Source organism: Heliangelus exortis, chromosome 3 (assembly GCF_036169615.1).
Source record: "Heliangelus exortis chromosome 3, bHelExo1.hap1, whole genome shotgun sequence".
Lineage (NCBI taxonomy): Eukaryota > Metazoa > Chordata > Aves > Apodiformes > Trochilidae > Heliangelus > Heliangelus exortis.
The window spans coordinates 53,930,201-53,946,853 of record NC_092424.1 but is presented as its reverse complement, the minus strand read 5'-3'; the positions used below and the strand labels follow the sequence as shown (position 1 = coordinate 53,946,853).

At 38.4% G+C, this 16,653-nt stretch overlaps 1 protein-coding gene across 4 annotated transcripts in view; it reads right to left on the bottom strand.

Moving 5' to 3' along the window:
• ZDHHC14 (zinc finger DHHC-type palmitoyltransferase 14) overlaps positions 1-15,324 on the bottom strand; it is a 100,860-nt gene extending 85,536 nt beyond the window's left edge. For all 4 annotated transcript variants that reach the window (XM_071740660.1, XM_071740662.1, XM_071740661.1 and 1 more), the window contains exon 1: positions 15,074-15,324. In XM_071740660.1, the coding sequence (XP_071596761.1) occupies positions 15,074-15,324 (251 nt within the window). The remainder of the gene's footprint in view (positions 1-15,073) is intronic.
• Positions 15,325-16,653: the final 1,329 nt, after the last annotated feature.

Here is a 16,653-nt window from a genome sequence, read left to right as displayed (position 1 = left end):
ACTCCAGTCAACAGCTATCAGCCGATGGAGTCATCTTACAAATTGAAAATAAGTTTAGAACTATAACATGTCAGCTGAAGCAGTAATAAGCTTCCTGCACCTTCAAATTAAAAGGTATTTTAATACTTAATGCAAACATAAAAAACAAAAATAAAAGCTGACTATCAATCAGAACTAGAACATAAAAATAAAATTGTAATTACAAAAAATAAAGTAGAACTACAATAGAAAAGCAGGTAATATAGGGCTGGTATGCTTCATTACCAAACTGTCTGTCATATGCTACCTTATAAAGTGTCGTGCCTTAAGCACTGCAAGATCATTCCTTTGGAAATATAAAGAAAGCACTGGTATAAAATGGTCAAAATATGAAAAGTGTCTTCATTAAATACTATTACACCACAGACTCTTGCCAACTTCAATTTGTTCTAAATTTCCATTTCATTGAGACCCAGGCAGGTTCACTAGTCACACAAATTTGATTGTTGACAGGTACTTAAATCAAATAGCTCCCCTTATGCAACTTGCTTAGAACTTTAACTGAAAAGCAAAATGAGTATTTAGTGATACCAAGTGTTTTTTTCTCACAGGTTACTACTTCTTACAGCTATTTTTCTTAATAGCTTACTATTGCTTACTACACAAGCAATGTTTGACACACTTAACAATATTCTGTACAACGTATTATGTGCCACATTAAAGACAGTTTTTATATAAAGAGACTTGATTTATACAACAGAACAGGAGCCCCCTGTGCAGAAATATTTCCATCAAGGCCTGGGCTGTCCAATTCTACTTGTTCCTGGTTGTACCTTGTTGCTTGCCAAGAGCATCTCTAAATTTTCTCCAATCCCTTCCAGTCACCCACATCATAAGCACTGTAAAGAAGTATCAGGAGTGAACAAGTGCAACCTGAACATCCAAATGCCTGTGTTCTGTAAAACCACACAGCATCTATTCCAGTACAAACAAGGTATTTGGAAAGAGAACGGGAGATATTGATTTGGGAGGAATATGTGGAAAAGTACAGAAATAGCGCCTGGGTGGGAATTTATTGGTCTAATAGTTACACACAGAAAAAAACCCCACACCTATGGTAAAACATACTGCAAGATTGCTGCATTCGAGACTGCCAAAATGAAATAAAATGCCAGTATGCCAGCAGAAATTAAATCGGACACTCTTTTGACAGTCTCTCTTTCCCCTCCCGTATGCCTTATGACTGAGCCTTTAGTGTCAGGACCTCCAGGCCTGCAAAGAGCTCTGCTTCATTTAAAGCTGTGGGTGGGACTGTCCTGAAAATGAACAGGGATTTAAGTGAAGACAACTTTTGTGCAGTAATAAAACACAGAGCTGGAAACTGAAGAAACTGGAAGATGAGTGAAGCACTTCTACTGTTTTTTTAATGCTGCCTGTAGCCACAAGTGAGAGCAGCTGCCCAGAGCAGTGCTCACCTCCCCAAACCAGTTGTGCTACCAAACCCACAAATAGGCTGGCACTGTAATTTCAGTGAAAGAGTTCTGCTATGCCCTCAGAGAGGCAGGCCCAGCATGGGCACACGTTTCAGATATTTTACTAGATAACAATCAAGTTCTTAACACAAAAGACTCAAGCTTGGGCAGATGCAGCAACAGGACTTTGATGAAGATAACACAGCATACATCTTTGAGACACCATTACACTTGCAGACTCCTGCCTATGCATAACAAAGATTCAGAATAACTCATTCTCTCTTGTATGTGTAACCTGCAAGTCTGTGTTCTGGCTCTTTCCCTCGCCATCATGGCACTGAAAGTAGTAAAAAAAAAAAACCAAACAAAAAAACCCAAACCAAACCAAAAAAACCCAGAACTTTGGCCAGAGCTTTCCTGTCATGAAAGATCAGCACAAGAGAAGTGAGAAAGAGTAACAAAAGGGAAAAGTATTTTCACTTTTTAAAAAAAGTTTTAAAAAATGCAAACCTTAGAACCCAAACCCCCAAAATTTTTAAAAATGTAAACCTTAAATCACTACTAGTCCTCAACAGTTCTCTTTTCTGACTAGTCTTAAAACAAATATATAAATAACCAAACTCCAAAAGGAGTCAAGTAACAAAGGACCTATGCACTATGCCATCATTGCCAGAGTTCTTAATTCTGCACTGATGAACTAGGACCACCAGTGTATCTCATGAGTCACTTCAACACCCCATGTCTATTCATAACTATTTCTCATATATTTATTATTTAGTTTCAGAGAGAGATGTTGGTGAGATACAACATGCATAAGCAAATCAGGAGTGTAGTGCAACTGTGTCTACAGTACTGGACATAATAACAGCCGAGAAATCCCGCAAATATATAAAAAAATATTACCAGTTTAAATACAGACACAAAACTGCTTCCTGAGTAAATCGGAATGATTTCCAAGAAGCAAATATCACAGCAGATACTTCAGTTCCTCCTTATTCTCCCTTCCCAACTATTCTGCATGCATTGAACAATCTTCCAGAACTGTCAAGTATTTTCATTATTCAGAGTACAAAGGTAAGCATGGCTGGCCTAGGGATGCACTCATTCTGGATAACACAGCTATGCAACTCTTACCTGTAGGGATCAGCTTCAGTGACAAATTGTTTGTCCCCTAAACCTGTGACCTTTATTTTGCAGTCAGAAGGAATATATATAATAAAGCTCAAAATAAAAGTTTATTTCAATGACAGTGTTACTTCAAGAACAGTGATTTACCTTTGCAACAAATGTCACTTCTTTTGTTTTGAACTAGGAAGCAATAAGCCTATGATCTCCTTTCATAAATGCCATTTCTTTGTTGCAATAGCAAGGACTAATGCCAACAACTATTTAAAAAGAGTTTCAGAACAGAAAACAAACTTACTTTTGCCACGAACAGTCAACCATTGGGTAATACTGCACCTCCAGACTACCATTTAGCAATTTGAGCTGTTGGTTAAAGTTTTCTAGGATGCAATAATAGAAAAGTATGTTCATTGGGAAGGGCATGTTTACCTTTCAGTAAAGCTGGATGTCAGCCCACAAGAGTTGCACTTACTGGGACCCAAGCATATCAGTTGTTGTTCTCCTATCAGATTGTTTTGATTTTCACATTCATAGCCAATTGCCTGTTTCCCAAATCCTTCTTTAATATGAAGTAAATTAAAAAAGCAAACTTGTTATCCCACCCAATCCTTCCATGCTTTCCTCTGAAATGTCCTTCCTCCCCCACCACACTTCTTTTGATTTATTCATGTACTGGAAATGAGATTCCAACTTCCGGGGACTAGCATTAAAAAAACAATGCACAGTCCAGCCTGATCCTAAAAGGATCTGAGGTTCATTACATTAGAAGAAAAAACCCACCACATTTTAGTATGAAGATGAACACTCACATCAGAGATGAGAGGTCTCGGAGCCTCCACAGTGCAAAGTAAAGAGAAGAAAGCCTTCTGTCTTATAAAAGAATTGTCGTCCTTTCAAGGTATTACACTGAATTAGATTAATTTCTGACAGATTTCAGTCCCCAACTTCTTCCGTGCCTTCTGCATTACAGCAGTTCCTTCTGCTCTGATTAGCTTTAGGTGTCTTACTTAACAAAATCATTTTAAAGGCCAATCCTTTTATTGCACTGTGAATAGAGACATCTACTCCGACTGCCTCTTGCATGCAGGCTGTTCAGTTTTCCATTAACTGCTTTGATTCTTCCTTTGCCCTCCTAAGCTGAAACTTTCAACATTTGCAACACCAAACAAACCAATGACAAAAAGCCACCCAAGTAGGCAGCTGAATGGAACTGTGAAGAAACAGGCGATTTCCCTGTTTGCTATTTCAGCTGAAGCATGGGAGAAACAGCAAGGATTGAGAATACTCCTCTCCTTGTTCAGTTTACCACATTTTGGCTCAGGCAGCTGTTTTTATACAAACTAAGGTGAAGAAGCTTTCATGCAGCTTTTCCATAGGCTCTGCTATCAAATGCTATATAATATGTTGGCTCTGCAATCTGGATATGAGGAACACAGACAACACAGTCAAGAGTGTAGAAGAATAATTGCTTCAGTTACTGGTCCATGTTACACTACAGAATTGGGTCTAGTTTCTTTAAAAAAAAAAAAATACAGAAAAAGTAAACAAACAAAAACAGAAAAAGAAACAACTAAGCTGCATTTAATAATGTGTTATTTGAAAGATGCTGCAGCTCAGGTTCTGTAAACTACCATACAGTTACTCCAAACATAAAACACAGTTAAGAAGTCAGAACTCTTTAGATCATCCTTAAGCAACTACACAGTAATTTGGGTAAGCCTAACAATGTTTTGATTGCATCCTCACAGATACCAAACAATGAACCAAGACTACATCATGTTTCCTCAAGTTAGGACACAGTTCAAAATCATAGCTAAGATGATCTGACAAATCTCCTCTCTCTCACTTCCCCACTTCCTCCCCTGTACTATTAATAACATTTTTCTGAATTTTCAGCTCGGGGATCTAAAGCAGCAGAAAGTTTTTCTTTGTGTGGGCAAAAGGGAAAGATAAACTTTCTGCAGGAAGGGAACTCCCTGAAGTGGTTCACCATTGGGTGGGGAAAACAACAGAGCTAGACAAAAGAAGTAACATCTGAGAGAAGGGAAGAGGTGGGTCCACCCTTTTTAGCAGCCTTTGAGCATCAGATTTGTCTCAAAGCAAGTGAGCCTGCTCAACAGAAACGAAACTGTGATACTCCTTTGAAATGTGCTGAAGTTTTGTTTGAATTCATGAGCACCAAGAATCCAACCCCTGTCCACTCAGAAAAAACAGGCAGGTATGTAGGCTAAAAATTTACTTTGAAAAATGATGCTTTGAATATGTGGTATGGGGAAATGCTAATTTGGCTTCCACCAGACTCAGAGAAACTACTACAGGATGTAGAGATTCAGATGTATTTCACTCAAATAAAATACGCTCTGTTTCCTTCAAGCTTTCTCCTGAGCTAGAGGAAGTTGCTCAGGTCTGTATGGGTTAGGTTTTCATTATGTTCATAGCCTCCTTGGGCAGCCTGTGCCAGTGTTTGATCATCTTCACAGGGAGGAAAAAAAAAAAAAAAAAAGCCAAAACAAAAAACTTTTTTATGTTCAAATAGTATTACATTTTCCGTCCATTGTGTCTTGTCCAGTCATTGGTCACCGCTGAGAAGAGGGCTCTTTTTTTTTTTTTTTTTTTTTTTACTTCATCTCCCCAGTCAGGTACTTAACTTTTTATAAGATGCCCCCTGAGTCTTCTCTACTCCAAGCTTATCAGGAGTTACTTTGCTTTTTACACAGTGCACTAATCTTTTGTATCACACCATGAAACCCATTTCACATACCAGTCTACGCAGACAAAAAAGACTGAGTTTACTGCTTCCACACCCAATGCCTGCCCAGCCCTAGAAAGAGTTCATGCCATGTTGAATGATAAAAATATCTTAAAAGTTGTATTTTTTTCACTATATAGAAGTATTATGAGCTCCAGACATAAAGAAACCAAATTCACAAGCAAGTTTATTACAGAGTTTTGATACTAATGAAGAAGAGGTCACTGCTAGTCTTGCTTATTTTTCTTCTTCATACTTTTAACTGCACTACATAGTTCCAAATTAGGAAGAACTATAACCCTACCACATTCTATTGCAACAACCAAAAGCCTTTTTTGCCAATAAAACAGTCAACAATAGATAGTTGTGCCATGAAAACCCACACCATAAGCACAAACAAGAACGCCCACAAAATTTAAATACAGGCTGGACTGACACTTGCTCCTACCCTGAAACATGGATTTCATAACCAGGGGAATACCTAACAAGCGTACTGAACACACAACACTAGGAGTGAAACTTCCTGATACCCAGACAGCTCAGAAAGGAGGGTACACAAAATTAATCACAGTCAGAAACAAGTTTTTCTTAGTACACCTCTTCCTAAGGGAGGAAAGAACTTTTTGATCCCCACCAATGTTGTTTAATCTACATTTGTAAATTCTAGTATTACACTATTTAAGCTAAAACAACAAATTCTAGTATATCTGTTCCTGCACTTAAGAATATTGTCCATATAAGAAATGTACAGGTAACCCCCAAAATTTATTTCATTAATTCAATGCAGTCAACATAACAGTGTAAGCTTGCACTTTAACATGAAATTTACAAACTGCAGATATTACATGTCTTGAGCTGAGATTCTCAGTTTTCAATTTAACTCTCAGTATTCTCTTTGACCTATTTTGAAAAGTTTTTTGTTTTTTTTTTAATAAGAGTAAAATTCAAAGAAGAATCTGAACTGACTGCACATTCACCACAAGAAATGGACCCTGCCAGTATTTATTTCAGTAAGCAACCAAAGGGGACAGCAGGAATGGAAAAAGCATAAAACAAAACCAGCTGTGATCTCATTACCCAATTATGTAAGACCTCATCAGCCACCATCCCACAATAATGTCAATAAACCCTACAGACACTGATGCATAGGAACTTATCAGGGATACAGAAGCTGAATAATCATAGCACTACAGCACTCTGTCAGCTCAGTAGGTGCAGCTCTGGGATGCAGTTAGGCAACATCTCCACTAATGCAGACTGCAGAAAGCCCATGGTCAGGCTTTGCAAATACAAAGTTCCCTTTGCTCCCGAACAGGAGTTCAAATATGAAGATGTACAACGGGGTAAGGGACAGGGTGTGTGTTACACAAATCAAACTCCAGAACTCTTGAGCTTACCTAAGTACTGAATACTTTTCTCATGTGAGAAACAGGAACAGAATTTTATTTTTTATATTACACATAGGCTTCATGTTAATTTCTTGATGATTTTTGTTTGTTTCTTTAGTTTGTAAAACTTTAACTACTATACAATTCTTTGCATTAAGTTCTGAAAAAAAACAGTCTGTAATTATATGAAGTTTAATAAACTTTGGTAGTTCCAACTGGCTTGAGGGGATTTTTCCCCTTTTCCATTCACTTTGCCAAATGAAAGATGAGCAGCATTTACATGAACAAATATTTATTGGCAGTCTGGAACTCAGGTGATTATCAGCTACTACAGCCTCACTTAAAAGGATCATCAATAAGGATAACAAAAATTTCCTAGATAAAGCTGCCACAACATTTTAATCAATTTTTTAAAATGTCTCTGTATTATAAGCCAATGGGGCTTTTCATTGGGCCATTTTGAAACAATCATGCACCTAAGAAAGCTAAAAATATTCTCAGCTTTCTCCAATACTGCAGTCATCTTCATTTTCTCCTTAATTAGTTCACATTTGAATGCCATAACAGTTGAATGTTGCACTAGAACAGAGAGACTGTTTACACTTTAAGCATTGCTTTGGTGTTGTTTCTAAGTACTTACTAAGTACTTAGCTGCTAAAGGGATTCATATGTTTAATGTCTGGTTCAAATTTCAGCATTTCAGTTTCTACTGAATCTACAAATAAGGTCAGGTATTTTTAATAAAATATTTTTTCCAGGGGAAAAAAAAAAAAAAAGGAAAAAAAAAAAAAAGAGAATTAACAGAATGGTTTGATTAAAGTTTGCAGAGACTAATACTTTCCCTTCTCATATTGAAGGATGATAATTTCTCAGTCATCCAGATTCAGTGATATATTTTGTTTTGTCTGAAATACTATTAACAAAATAATAATGCAACACAGCTATGACAGAAAATAAATCATTTAGCAACAAAAGTAGTTTCTGCATCGTTAGTACAAATTTAAACACAAGTAAAAAGAATAATTTATATGAACCTAAATATATAATTTATATGAACCTAAATATATAACATGATTCCTAAGAAAATTACTTGAGAAAATATCTGAAAAAACCAAACATGTTTTCCACACATAAGGTATGAAATTTTCCACAGGACTGATGTGAGAAGAGTTGCAGAAATGGTCACATAACAATTATCAGTTTTCCAAGAAGAATTAATAGAAATCCATTTGTCAACAGTGTAAATTTAGTTAGCATTACTCTTCTTACACTCATCTCTGGAAGACACATTTTATAATTTTGGCACACAACCATTAAGATAAGGGGCAACAGCACCCATTCAGAAAAAGACAAAACAAATCAGATATACAATACAGATTAAATCACCAATATATCATAGAATAATTTGGGTTGGAAGGGACCTCTAAAGGTCATCTAGTCCAACCTACCCCACCCCCAATACCTTTTGAGACACCTCAAACTTTTGAGTGATAAATTAGAATACATTTTATCAAACAAATGTCAAAAAGTTTCAAGTCTAACCTCAAATTCTGGAGGCTGAATATATACAAATATTTGAAGGCATTTATATAGGTAAGAATAAGCAAATTTTTAAAATCAGTATTTTTCCCTTCTCTAGAAAGTATACGAAATATCTCATGTGAGAATTTATGCCCATCTACAATGATCATGCTAAGCTATGATGAATGTGATGGCATTTCCCCTCTTTCTCCAAAGGGTCAGCATGACATCAGGCAAACAGTATCACAAACATTCACAGTTCACTCTGAAGATGAACATGCATGAGTAGTCCAAAGCTCCACAGTAATGCCTTCAAGGTTCTGAGAGGAACTGGTATCACAGAACCCAACATCACTCCTTATATGGTTATAATCCCTATTTTCATTGCCCTCCACCTCTCCAAAGAAAAGATGCAAATACAAATAAAACTATAGGCAAGAAAGGAATTAAAGACAGGAAATTACATTCAAAACTTGTCCTCTCTGTGAAATTGTAGATAAAGATCATCAACTAAAATTAATATAAAAAACCAAAACCACCCAACCAAGCAAACAAACAAACCTAAAAAAAAACACTCTCAGAAGAAAAAAACCCCAAAACTGTTTAACATTCCTTGTGAAAAAGGAGTTCAGTGTTACAAAAACCATAATGAGCCCCTGCAGTTTCAGGGGAACTACGGAAGGTACAGTTCCGAAAACCAAGAGCAGTTATTCTTGTTATCTTCACAGAATTTCACTTTGAAAATGAAGCACTTAATCATCATCCATTTCCACATGAACACACCTAGCCTTGAAAAGTAGAGGTGAATGATCTAATATCAAATTATATTGATACATTACTCAGTTAAAAGATTTCAATTTAGACCATATAATTCATTCAAAGCTAGGGAGAAACTTCAGCAGACATTCTTGTACAGATCACTGAGAAACTTGGAAGAGATTAAGTAAACTTTTTTTGTGATCAAGTAAAGTCCCTTGTTAAGGAAGAAAGTATTAGATATAATTTGTAGCTGAAAGACATTTGATTCCTACACTTAGCACCTCCAGGGTAATTTAAATACAAAGAATAAACAAAATCTGATTGGAATTCATACCATCCCTTTGGAATCTGCCATACTGTTTGGCACATCCAATATAAAACCAATACAAAAAGTAAGCCCAAAAGATGAAATTTACTGAATTCCATGTCTTTTTCACTAAGTTATCAGAGACACATAATATGACAAAATGAGAAACAGAAGCATTGCTCTGGTTTAATTTTAATGACAGGAATTTAAGCAAAGAAAACTGGAGGGTAGGGGGGGGAAAACTATTCATCACTTCATTCGCCTACGTTCCTATGAATTACAGAAAGCTACTGCCTTACATGTGGAAAAGGATGCAGTTCTCTGTGGAACTATCATTTTAGCTTATATGCCATGATTTTTGCTTTGAAATCCATTTTGATGTCTTAAGGAGGAAATGCCCTACAAGTTTATAGCAGCCTTTAACACCTGAAGTCAGATTGGTAGCACTTACTTCTAAGGAACTTGTAGTCTAAGGACGCAGTCATCAGAAGACCCAGTAATGTCCTCATCTTAAGAGCAGATGAAGAAAGATGAAGAAGGTTATTTGATTAAGAACATTCCACGTACTTGCAATACAATCTGACACTAAGAATCCACCTCTTGGAAGAATAGAAATCCTTTGCCATAAGATGAAGATGGCTGTTGATAGCACAGTGAAAATGCTGAGCTTATTGACATCAGTGTTTACATACAGAGGTTTGTCACAATGAGCAGAAGTTACACCATTTTGCTATAGAATATGCTACAGAAGTTCAATATTGAACTATCTACACTGCATCAGAAAGTATGACTCATGAATGTCCTCCAGTCATACTGGTTTTGACAGTGGGAGGTCTGGAACAGATTGCCAGCAACTGAAAGAGCATATAGAAAGCAGTAATTTGTACACACATGTGCATATAAAGTCTCGGTTTAAATAATTTTCTAACATCCATCTCTGAGAAGACAATGCAATTACACAAATAGTCACAAAAATAAAATTTTAACTGGCTCAAAAGAAAAAAAAATCTCGGGTTTGTGGAATCACTGCCAGTTTCAAATGGTGTAAGAATTGATAGGTCTCTGACTCACGTTTACAGAGAAAAGAGCTGCACACAGCCCTTCCGGCATCCTACCATCTGCTTCAATCTCCTTCCAGAGATACTCACCCTGCAACTGGGTTGACAGGAGAAAACATGACTGTGCCTGAGTCTATTCAGTTCAGTCAGCATCTTCACTTAAACCCACCTTTTATCAGAAGTTTAATTTGCCCACCTGAACTGAAGCAGCTCGGGTGCAGGCATGTTCCCTCCTCCTGCTACCTGCACGGTCAAGTCTAAGGAGGAAATGAGCTGGCAGACAGGGGCAGCTTTAACTCACACAGCAAAGCAGCCAGGCTATCTACCACAGCTCTGGAACTCACGAAGCTTGTGCATCCTCACAATACTTGCCATTTAACAGCAAAATGTCTGTTTTACATATGCTACTGTGTTAAATACATCATTCAGCCTCTATTTTTCTTTCCCATAACCTGCAAAACCAGTACCCTCAAGTGACCATAGACATAAGGGGTTCTTTCTTCTTTCAAGAATGCATATCGAGCAGAATAAAAGCTATGAAGTGTCTTAGTTTTGCTTCTCTCTATTGTACCAATAAGGGATTTACATATATGTAAACACAGTGGTTGAACTGGCTAGGTACAGCAGTGAGATCTGCCCTTCAGTTACAGATGCTATCTTTGGTGTGGGGAAGGGAATTAGTTTTTCGAGTGTTTCATACAGCTGCTTTTACATAAGCACTGAATAGTCAAAAAAAAAAATGCATATCTGTGTAACTGAGAGCTTTAGACTAGATACGAGGAAGAATTTCTTTACTGTGAGAGCAGCTAGGTGTTGGAATCACCATCCCTAGAAGTCTTAAAAAACCTTGTAGATGAGGAACTTCAGGACATGCTCTAGTGGGTGATACAGATATTGATATACGTATTTTACAGGGGGGAGGGATGTTGACACTTGGATGTGGTGATCTTACAGGTATTTTCCAACTGTGACAATTCTGTGATTCTGCAATGGGGCAAGGCAAGATAAAAAAAGGAAGTTCAACACTAGGCCAAATTTGCAATAAAAAAGCAGCTAAATATCACAAGGTTAGAGTTAGGAAACACATTTCAAACATAAAAATAACATACTCAAATTTTAAAGACAAATTATGTAAATTTTGGTCCTTCACCTTGAGCATTTTAAAATAGGCATAATTTTTAAGAATACCTCAAGTGCAGCAACCCACCGGGGACCCAAAAGGGCTTGCAATTAAGTAATGCTATATTTACTAGATAAGTTACAGAAATAAAAGTTCTTGTTATTTGCATTCTCATCCTTCGGAAAAGAAGGAAGAAATTATAAATACTTGATCTACCTGAAAGCTTATGGCTTATTGCTGGTTTTCTTTTAAGCAAATTCTGACTTCTGTCTTCGAAAGATGAAAAGGAACAGTGATATGATAAAAGAAAAAAGTGAATACATTTGGAGTATACGAGAGACAAAAGTCAACAGAGAAAGGAATAAAAGCAGCCATAAGCAGAAGCTGGGAAAAGTAGCCTGAAAAAAAGCACGGAAGCAAAGATATGAAGAAACAAATATTACAAAAGGCATAGGTTCTTTATACAGACCTGCATAGGTCTGTATAGCAAAAGTTATACCATTCAAGAAGTTGGCTTTTGGACAGGTAGGATTTGTAAATTCAGAGAAATGTATTTCTTCCCTGGAGAGGATTACAAAGCACACAAGACACAGCTCTGGATGAATGTGAGTCAAGAGCATATAAAAAGAGGGGTAAAACATGTTAGAGGAACAAACAAAACTGAAAGCATAAAGAACAGGTCTTTATGTTAACAAAATGTTTTCCCAGAAATGAGCTGTAAGAAAGTAATCCCTTTCCTACTCCCTCTCTTCACTGACTGCAACCAGAGATCAATTTGGAACAGTTGTATCTATTTTCCAGTTTCCAACACCAGCGGTACCAAAATAATTTATTTCAATTGTAACAAAAAGATCTAACAGTTCCAAGAACATACAAGGTATCTTCCTTTCCAATGACAGTTTGACTTTACAGTTCAGGCAAACAAGGCTCATGCCCAATTAAAAACCACTTTGGTCCATGTGTACAAAAAGGACCAAAAGACATCTCTGTCACAACCTGTAAATAGCTCGTTCATGAGGAGTGTCATAACCAAACCAGCCAAATAATGGAAGTGACACTTCAACAACTCAAGATGTTATCAACTGATCAGTAAATAGTAACTTCAGACTGCTAGCAAAGATGCAATTAGAAACTGCTTCAAATAACACTGTTCAATCAGAGAGCCTCCTCTCTTTTCTTTGTAATGTTAACAATCTTCTGCAGTTCAAACATCACAAACATGCTGAACACTATTCTCGTAGTCTTAAGGCTTGTTTTTCAATTAGTCTTCAGAGGATGAGTAATAATTTTTCAGTGCAAGTGCTTTTTAAAGACCAAAATCTACCTTATTATTATGAGAATGAAATACCATTGCCACCCCCTGTTTTGATTTTCCTTGAAAAGAGAGTGCAAGTGATACAAGAATGACTCAAGACCTGTACACACAGAATTTATAGTTACATAAAACCAAGGATTTTTCCCTGCTTTGAGACTTCTGGTAAACATAAGCAATAATTATATACCAAAATGCTGCAGCTTGACTAAAAATGTTGTCCATCACATACAGTTACATTACAAATAAGCTCAAAGACATGACAAAAGTGGCAGTGTTCAACTCTGGCAGAGCACATAACTCACTGTAGTAATGAAATCAGGTGATGAACAGCTAGCAGCTCATCCTGCTTTAGCAGTTCTGAAACAAGCAGCTGCAGAGAATATCTCCAAAGGATCAAAGTGTTAAAACATATAAAAAAACTGTAAATGGTGGCTTAACAAGTAAGTTTTACACTCATGATCATATGCATTCCAGTATTTGCTGGAAGTTCAGTGCTTGCCTCCTGAGGCTCTGCTGAAGGTGATGAGCCTGCACAGAGATGTAAGTGTCAGCTCACAGAGAAAAGGGTTCCACAACCAGGCCTGATCTTGGCAAACAGAACAGAATGGCACCCATTCCTGATGCAATACTATCAGGTTACACCTTTAATACCTCTTTAAAACCAGGAAAGTAAACACACTTGCAGCACATGGATACCATCCCGACTGTGTTATTTCAGCTACTCAAAGGGTATTCAAGCAGTCTCACAAAGTCTGCAGAAGATTTACAATTAATAAATCCCTCTAAAGTAACCTGGAGTCCACTAAAGACAATCCATATGCTAAGTTCACATACATACTTAGCCACTGGCTACCTGCCGAGCATTTTTACCTTTTTTACTGCCACCAGTATCTACATTTAACTGGTTCAATTGAGGGTTTGCTAATGGTCAATATATTTTTCCTTGAAAACACCAAGTAATGAATGACCCTTGCTGTTCAACTGTACCACTCAGCAAAGCAAACAGAATTTCTGGAGACAGCGCTGAAGCTTTCTTACACTTTGTATTCAAGAAAATAGTATGAGCTGTGTAAGTATTTTCAAGATTTTTTTTCCTGGCACAAACCACAAATCAAGCTACAATAATTTAAAACAGGTAAAGCAGCATTAACTCTTTAAAAATAATATAATTATTACTATAGTAAGTGCTTTGGCTGTATGAGCACCTTTGTACTAGGTGCTTTAAAAAAAAAAAAAAAAAAAAAAAAAAAAGGAAATATAAAAGCTGAATTGTACTGCTCACATCAAGTGCCCAATTCTTTATTGTCCTGCATAATTTAACCACTCCAGCAAAACTGCAAAAATCAGTCTATTTGATTTGCTATCCCACTGTGTGCACTTTATACAGACCAAAAAGGACCCCTGAAGGCACAGGAACAGGCTGCCCAGTGAGGCTGTGGAGTCCCCTTCTCTGGAGATACTCAAAACCCAGCTGGATGCAGTCCTGTGTAATGTGCTCTAGGTGATCCTGCTTTAGTGGGAGAGTTGGACAAGATAATCTCTGCAGGTACCTTCCCACTCTGATTCTGTGAAGATTCAGAGCAATAGGAAGAAGTCCTAGGAAGACACCAAAAGCTTGCTTAACTAACTAACTAAAAATCTTAAACCCCAGAACAAGCATAGCTTTAAGCTACAATCAAACTCAGAGGCAAGTTATCATCACAAATGGGAAGCAATCCTGTTACCTAGCGGTGGAAAGCTAGGCACATACAAAATTGCACAGCACTCATTTGTCTTTTTTTTTAACTAATCCAGAATTCTCATCTACAAGCAATCAAACAACTTCAAGAGAAAAACAAAACAAAGACAACAACCATGAAAAATTCGTAACATAATGAAAGATATTGCTGTTCTTGCGTTCTTGCATTCAGTTCTGTGACAAAGGTCACACCTGCCAGTTTTGATTCTCAGCAGAGTAAATGGCAGACAAGAAGCTACATCACTTCCTGACTATCCCAAACCTGCTCCTTTTACAATCCTCTTGCAATAACAGCAAGAGCTGGAAACCTATAGCGTAAAAACACTACATTAATCCTCAAACATCAGTTTTCCACAGCATACAATAGCCAAAACCATGTGTCCTTCAGCATCCTATTAGATTATCTTTTCAATTATATAAAACAGTATTAGCCAAATTTGGTCAGCATTCTCTATGGCATCTGGAAAAATATATTACATTTTTTTTCAGCCAGGAAATAACTAACTAGAGAAGTAAGATATGAAGACTTTAATGCCACTTACTCAAATGCAAAGAAGAGTCCACTGGTGACCAAGATGAGAACAAGAGTCAGGTAGAAGACTCCAGTCTGTCGAGCCATCATGATCCTTCCATTGCAGAAGAATTTGTTTCTTCCAGGAAAAACCTCCCATTTTCTCTTGGGAGCCGATTTCTTTTTCTTATGGGGAGACTCCATGGGAGACGAAGAGCTGTGTGTGCTGATCTGACTGTATTCACAGTCTTTCATGGGCCCACTGCCACCTCCAGGAGTCATCAAGAGACAGTAAAATGTGGGGAGAACCCCACCAAAAATATATACAATAAATGTATGTGCAAAGATTCTTCTGACCAGGGTAACCTTCTCCACCAGCCCCGGTTAATAAAAAAGAAAAAAGAAAAAAAAAGAAAAAAAAATTAAAAGTCTGCTAGGAGACTAGCAATAGGTGTATCATGCAAACACCAGTTAACTCTTCAGAAACCAAAACTGTCAGATTATAAACATTTGAGAGGGATCCTTCCTTCCTCCACCAGTTACAAAACAATCAGGTAGGACAATCCTTTTTAAAACAACTTATCACAAAACAAGACCGAAAAAAAGTAATTTTTAAAGCAGTTAGACTGTCCCAAGAAAAAAAAAGAAAAAAAAAAAAGTTTTTTTTCCCTCGAGTTTTTTTTCAATAAGAGGGGTTTTCGCTCGTTCCCAAGCGCACCCTGAGATCTCTCCGAGGGCCAGAAGATTGGTCAAGGCAAGGTTTAGCAATCGAGTCTATCATTCATAGAGCTCTGTTATAATCCTCCTTTGCGCAGCAGATTTCACTGCTAAAAATGACCATTCCTAAAACGTTTCTTCAAGAGACACGCGTATCAGACCATTAAGCAAGGGGGACCAAAAATAAAAATTAAAAAAAGGCAAATCAAAAAAGAAACCAGGCTGCTACTCCAGCTCCCGAGAAACACTTCAAGTTCTCTTCTTCCTGAAGCCGCAGTTCAGCGGGCAGGGGCGGCCGCTGGGCACAGCCCTGGGTGCTCCCCGGGGGCCCTTCCCCCTTTCACGACTCCGCCGCGGGGGATTCTCCCGAGCCCGAAGCAGCCCGGGGCAGGGCCGGTCCCCGAGAGATACCAGCGCCCCGGGAGCAGGTCCTCATCCTCCCTCCCCGCCGAACCGCTCCCCCGCCTCACGCCGCCGCACTTAACCCCCGCCTCCCCTACACAACAGGTCCCCGCCGCCGCCTCATGCTCCTCAGCGCCCCGGCCCCGCGGGGCAGGCGGCCTTAAGGAAGGGGGCTCGGGGAGGGAAGAGGAGAGGGAGCCTTCTCCGCCGGTGGGAGATCTCTGTCGGGACTTCTCTCTCCTTTCACCATCCTCGCCTCCCGCCTCAGGGCCGCCGCAGGCGGTCGCACCCCGTCGCGGCGCAAGCTCTCGCCCACGGCTCGCGGCGGTGCCGGGATCCCCCCCGCATCCTCCCCCCTCCTCCTCGGCGCAGAGGAGCGGCTTCCCGCCGGCGCCCCTAGTTTCGCTGATTTTGCCCGAAGCAAGGCGAGAAAAACGCCCAGCTCCCACTCCGCAGAGCCGGACAGTGGCGACTTTTTCTCCCCCCCTTTTT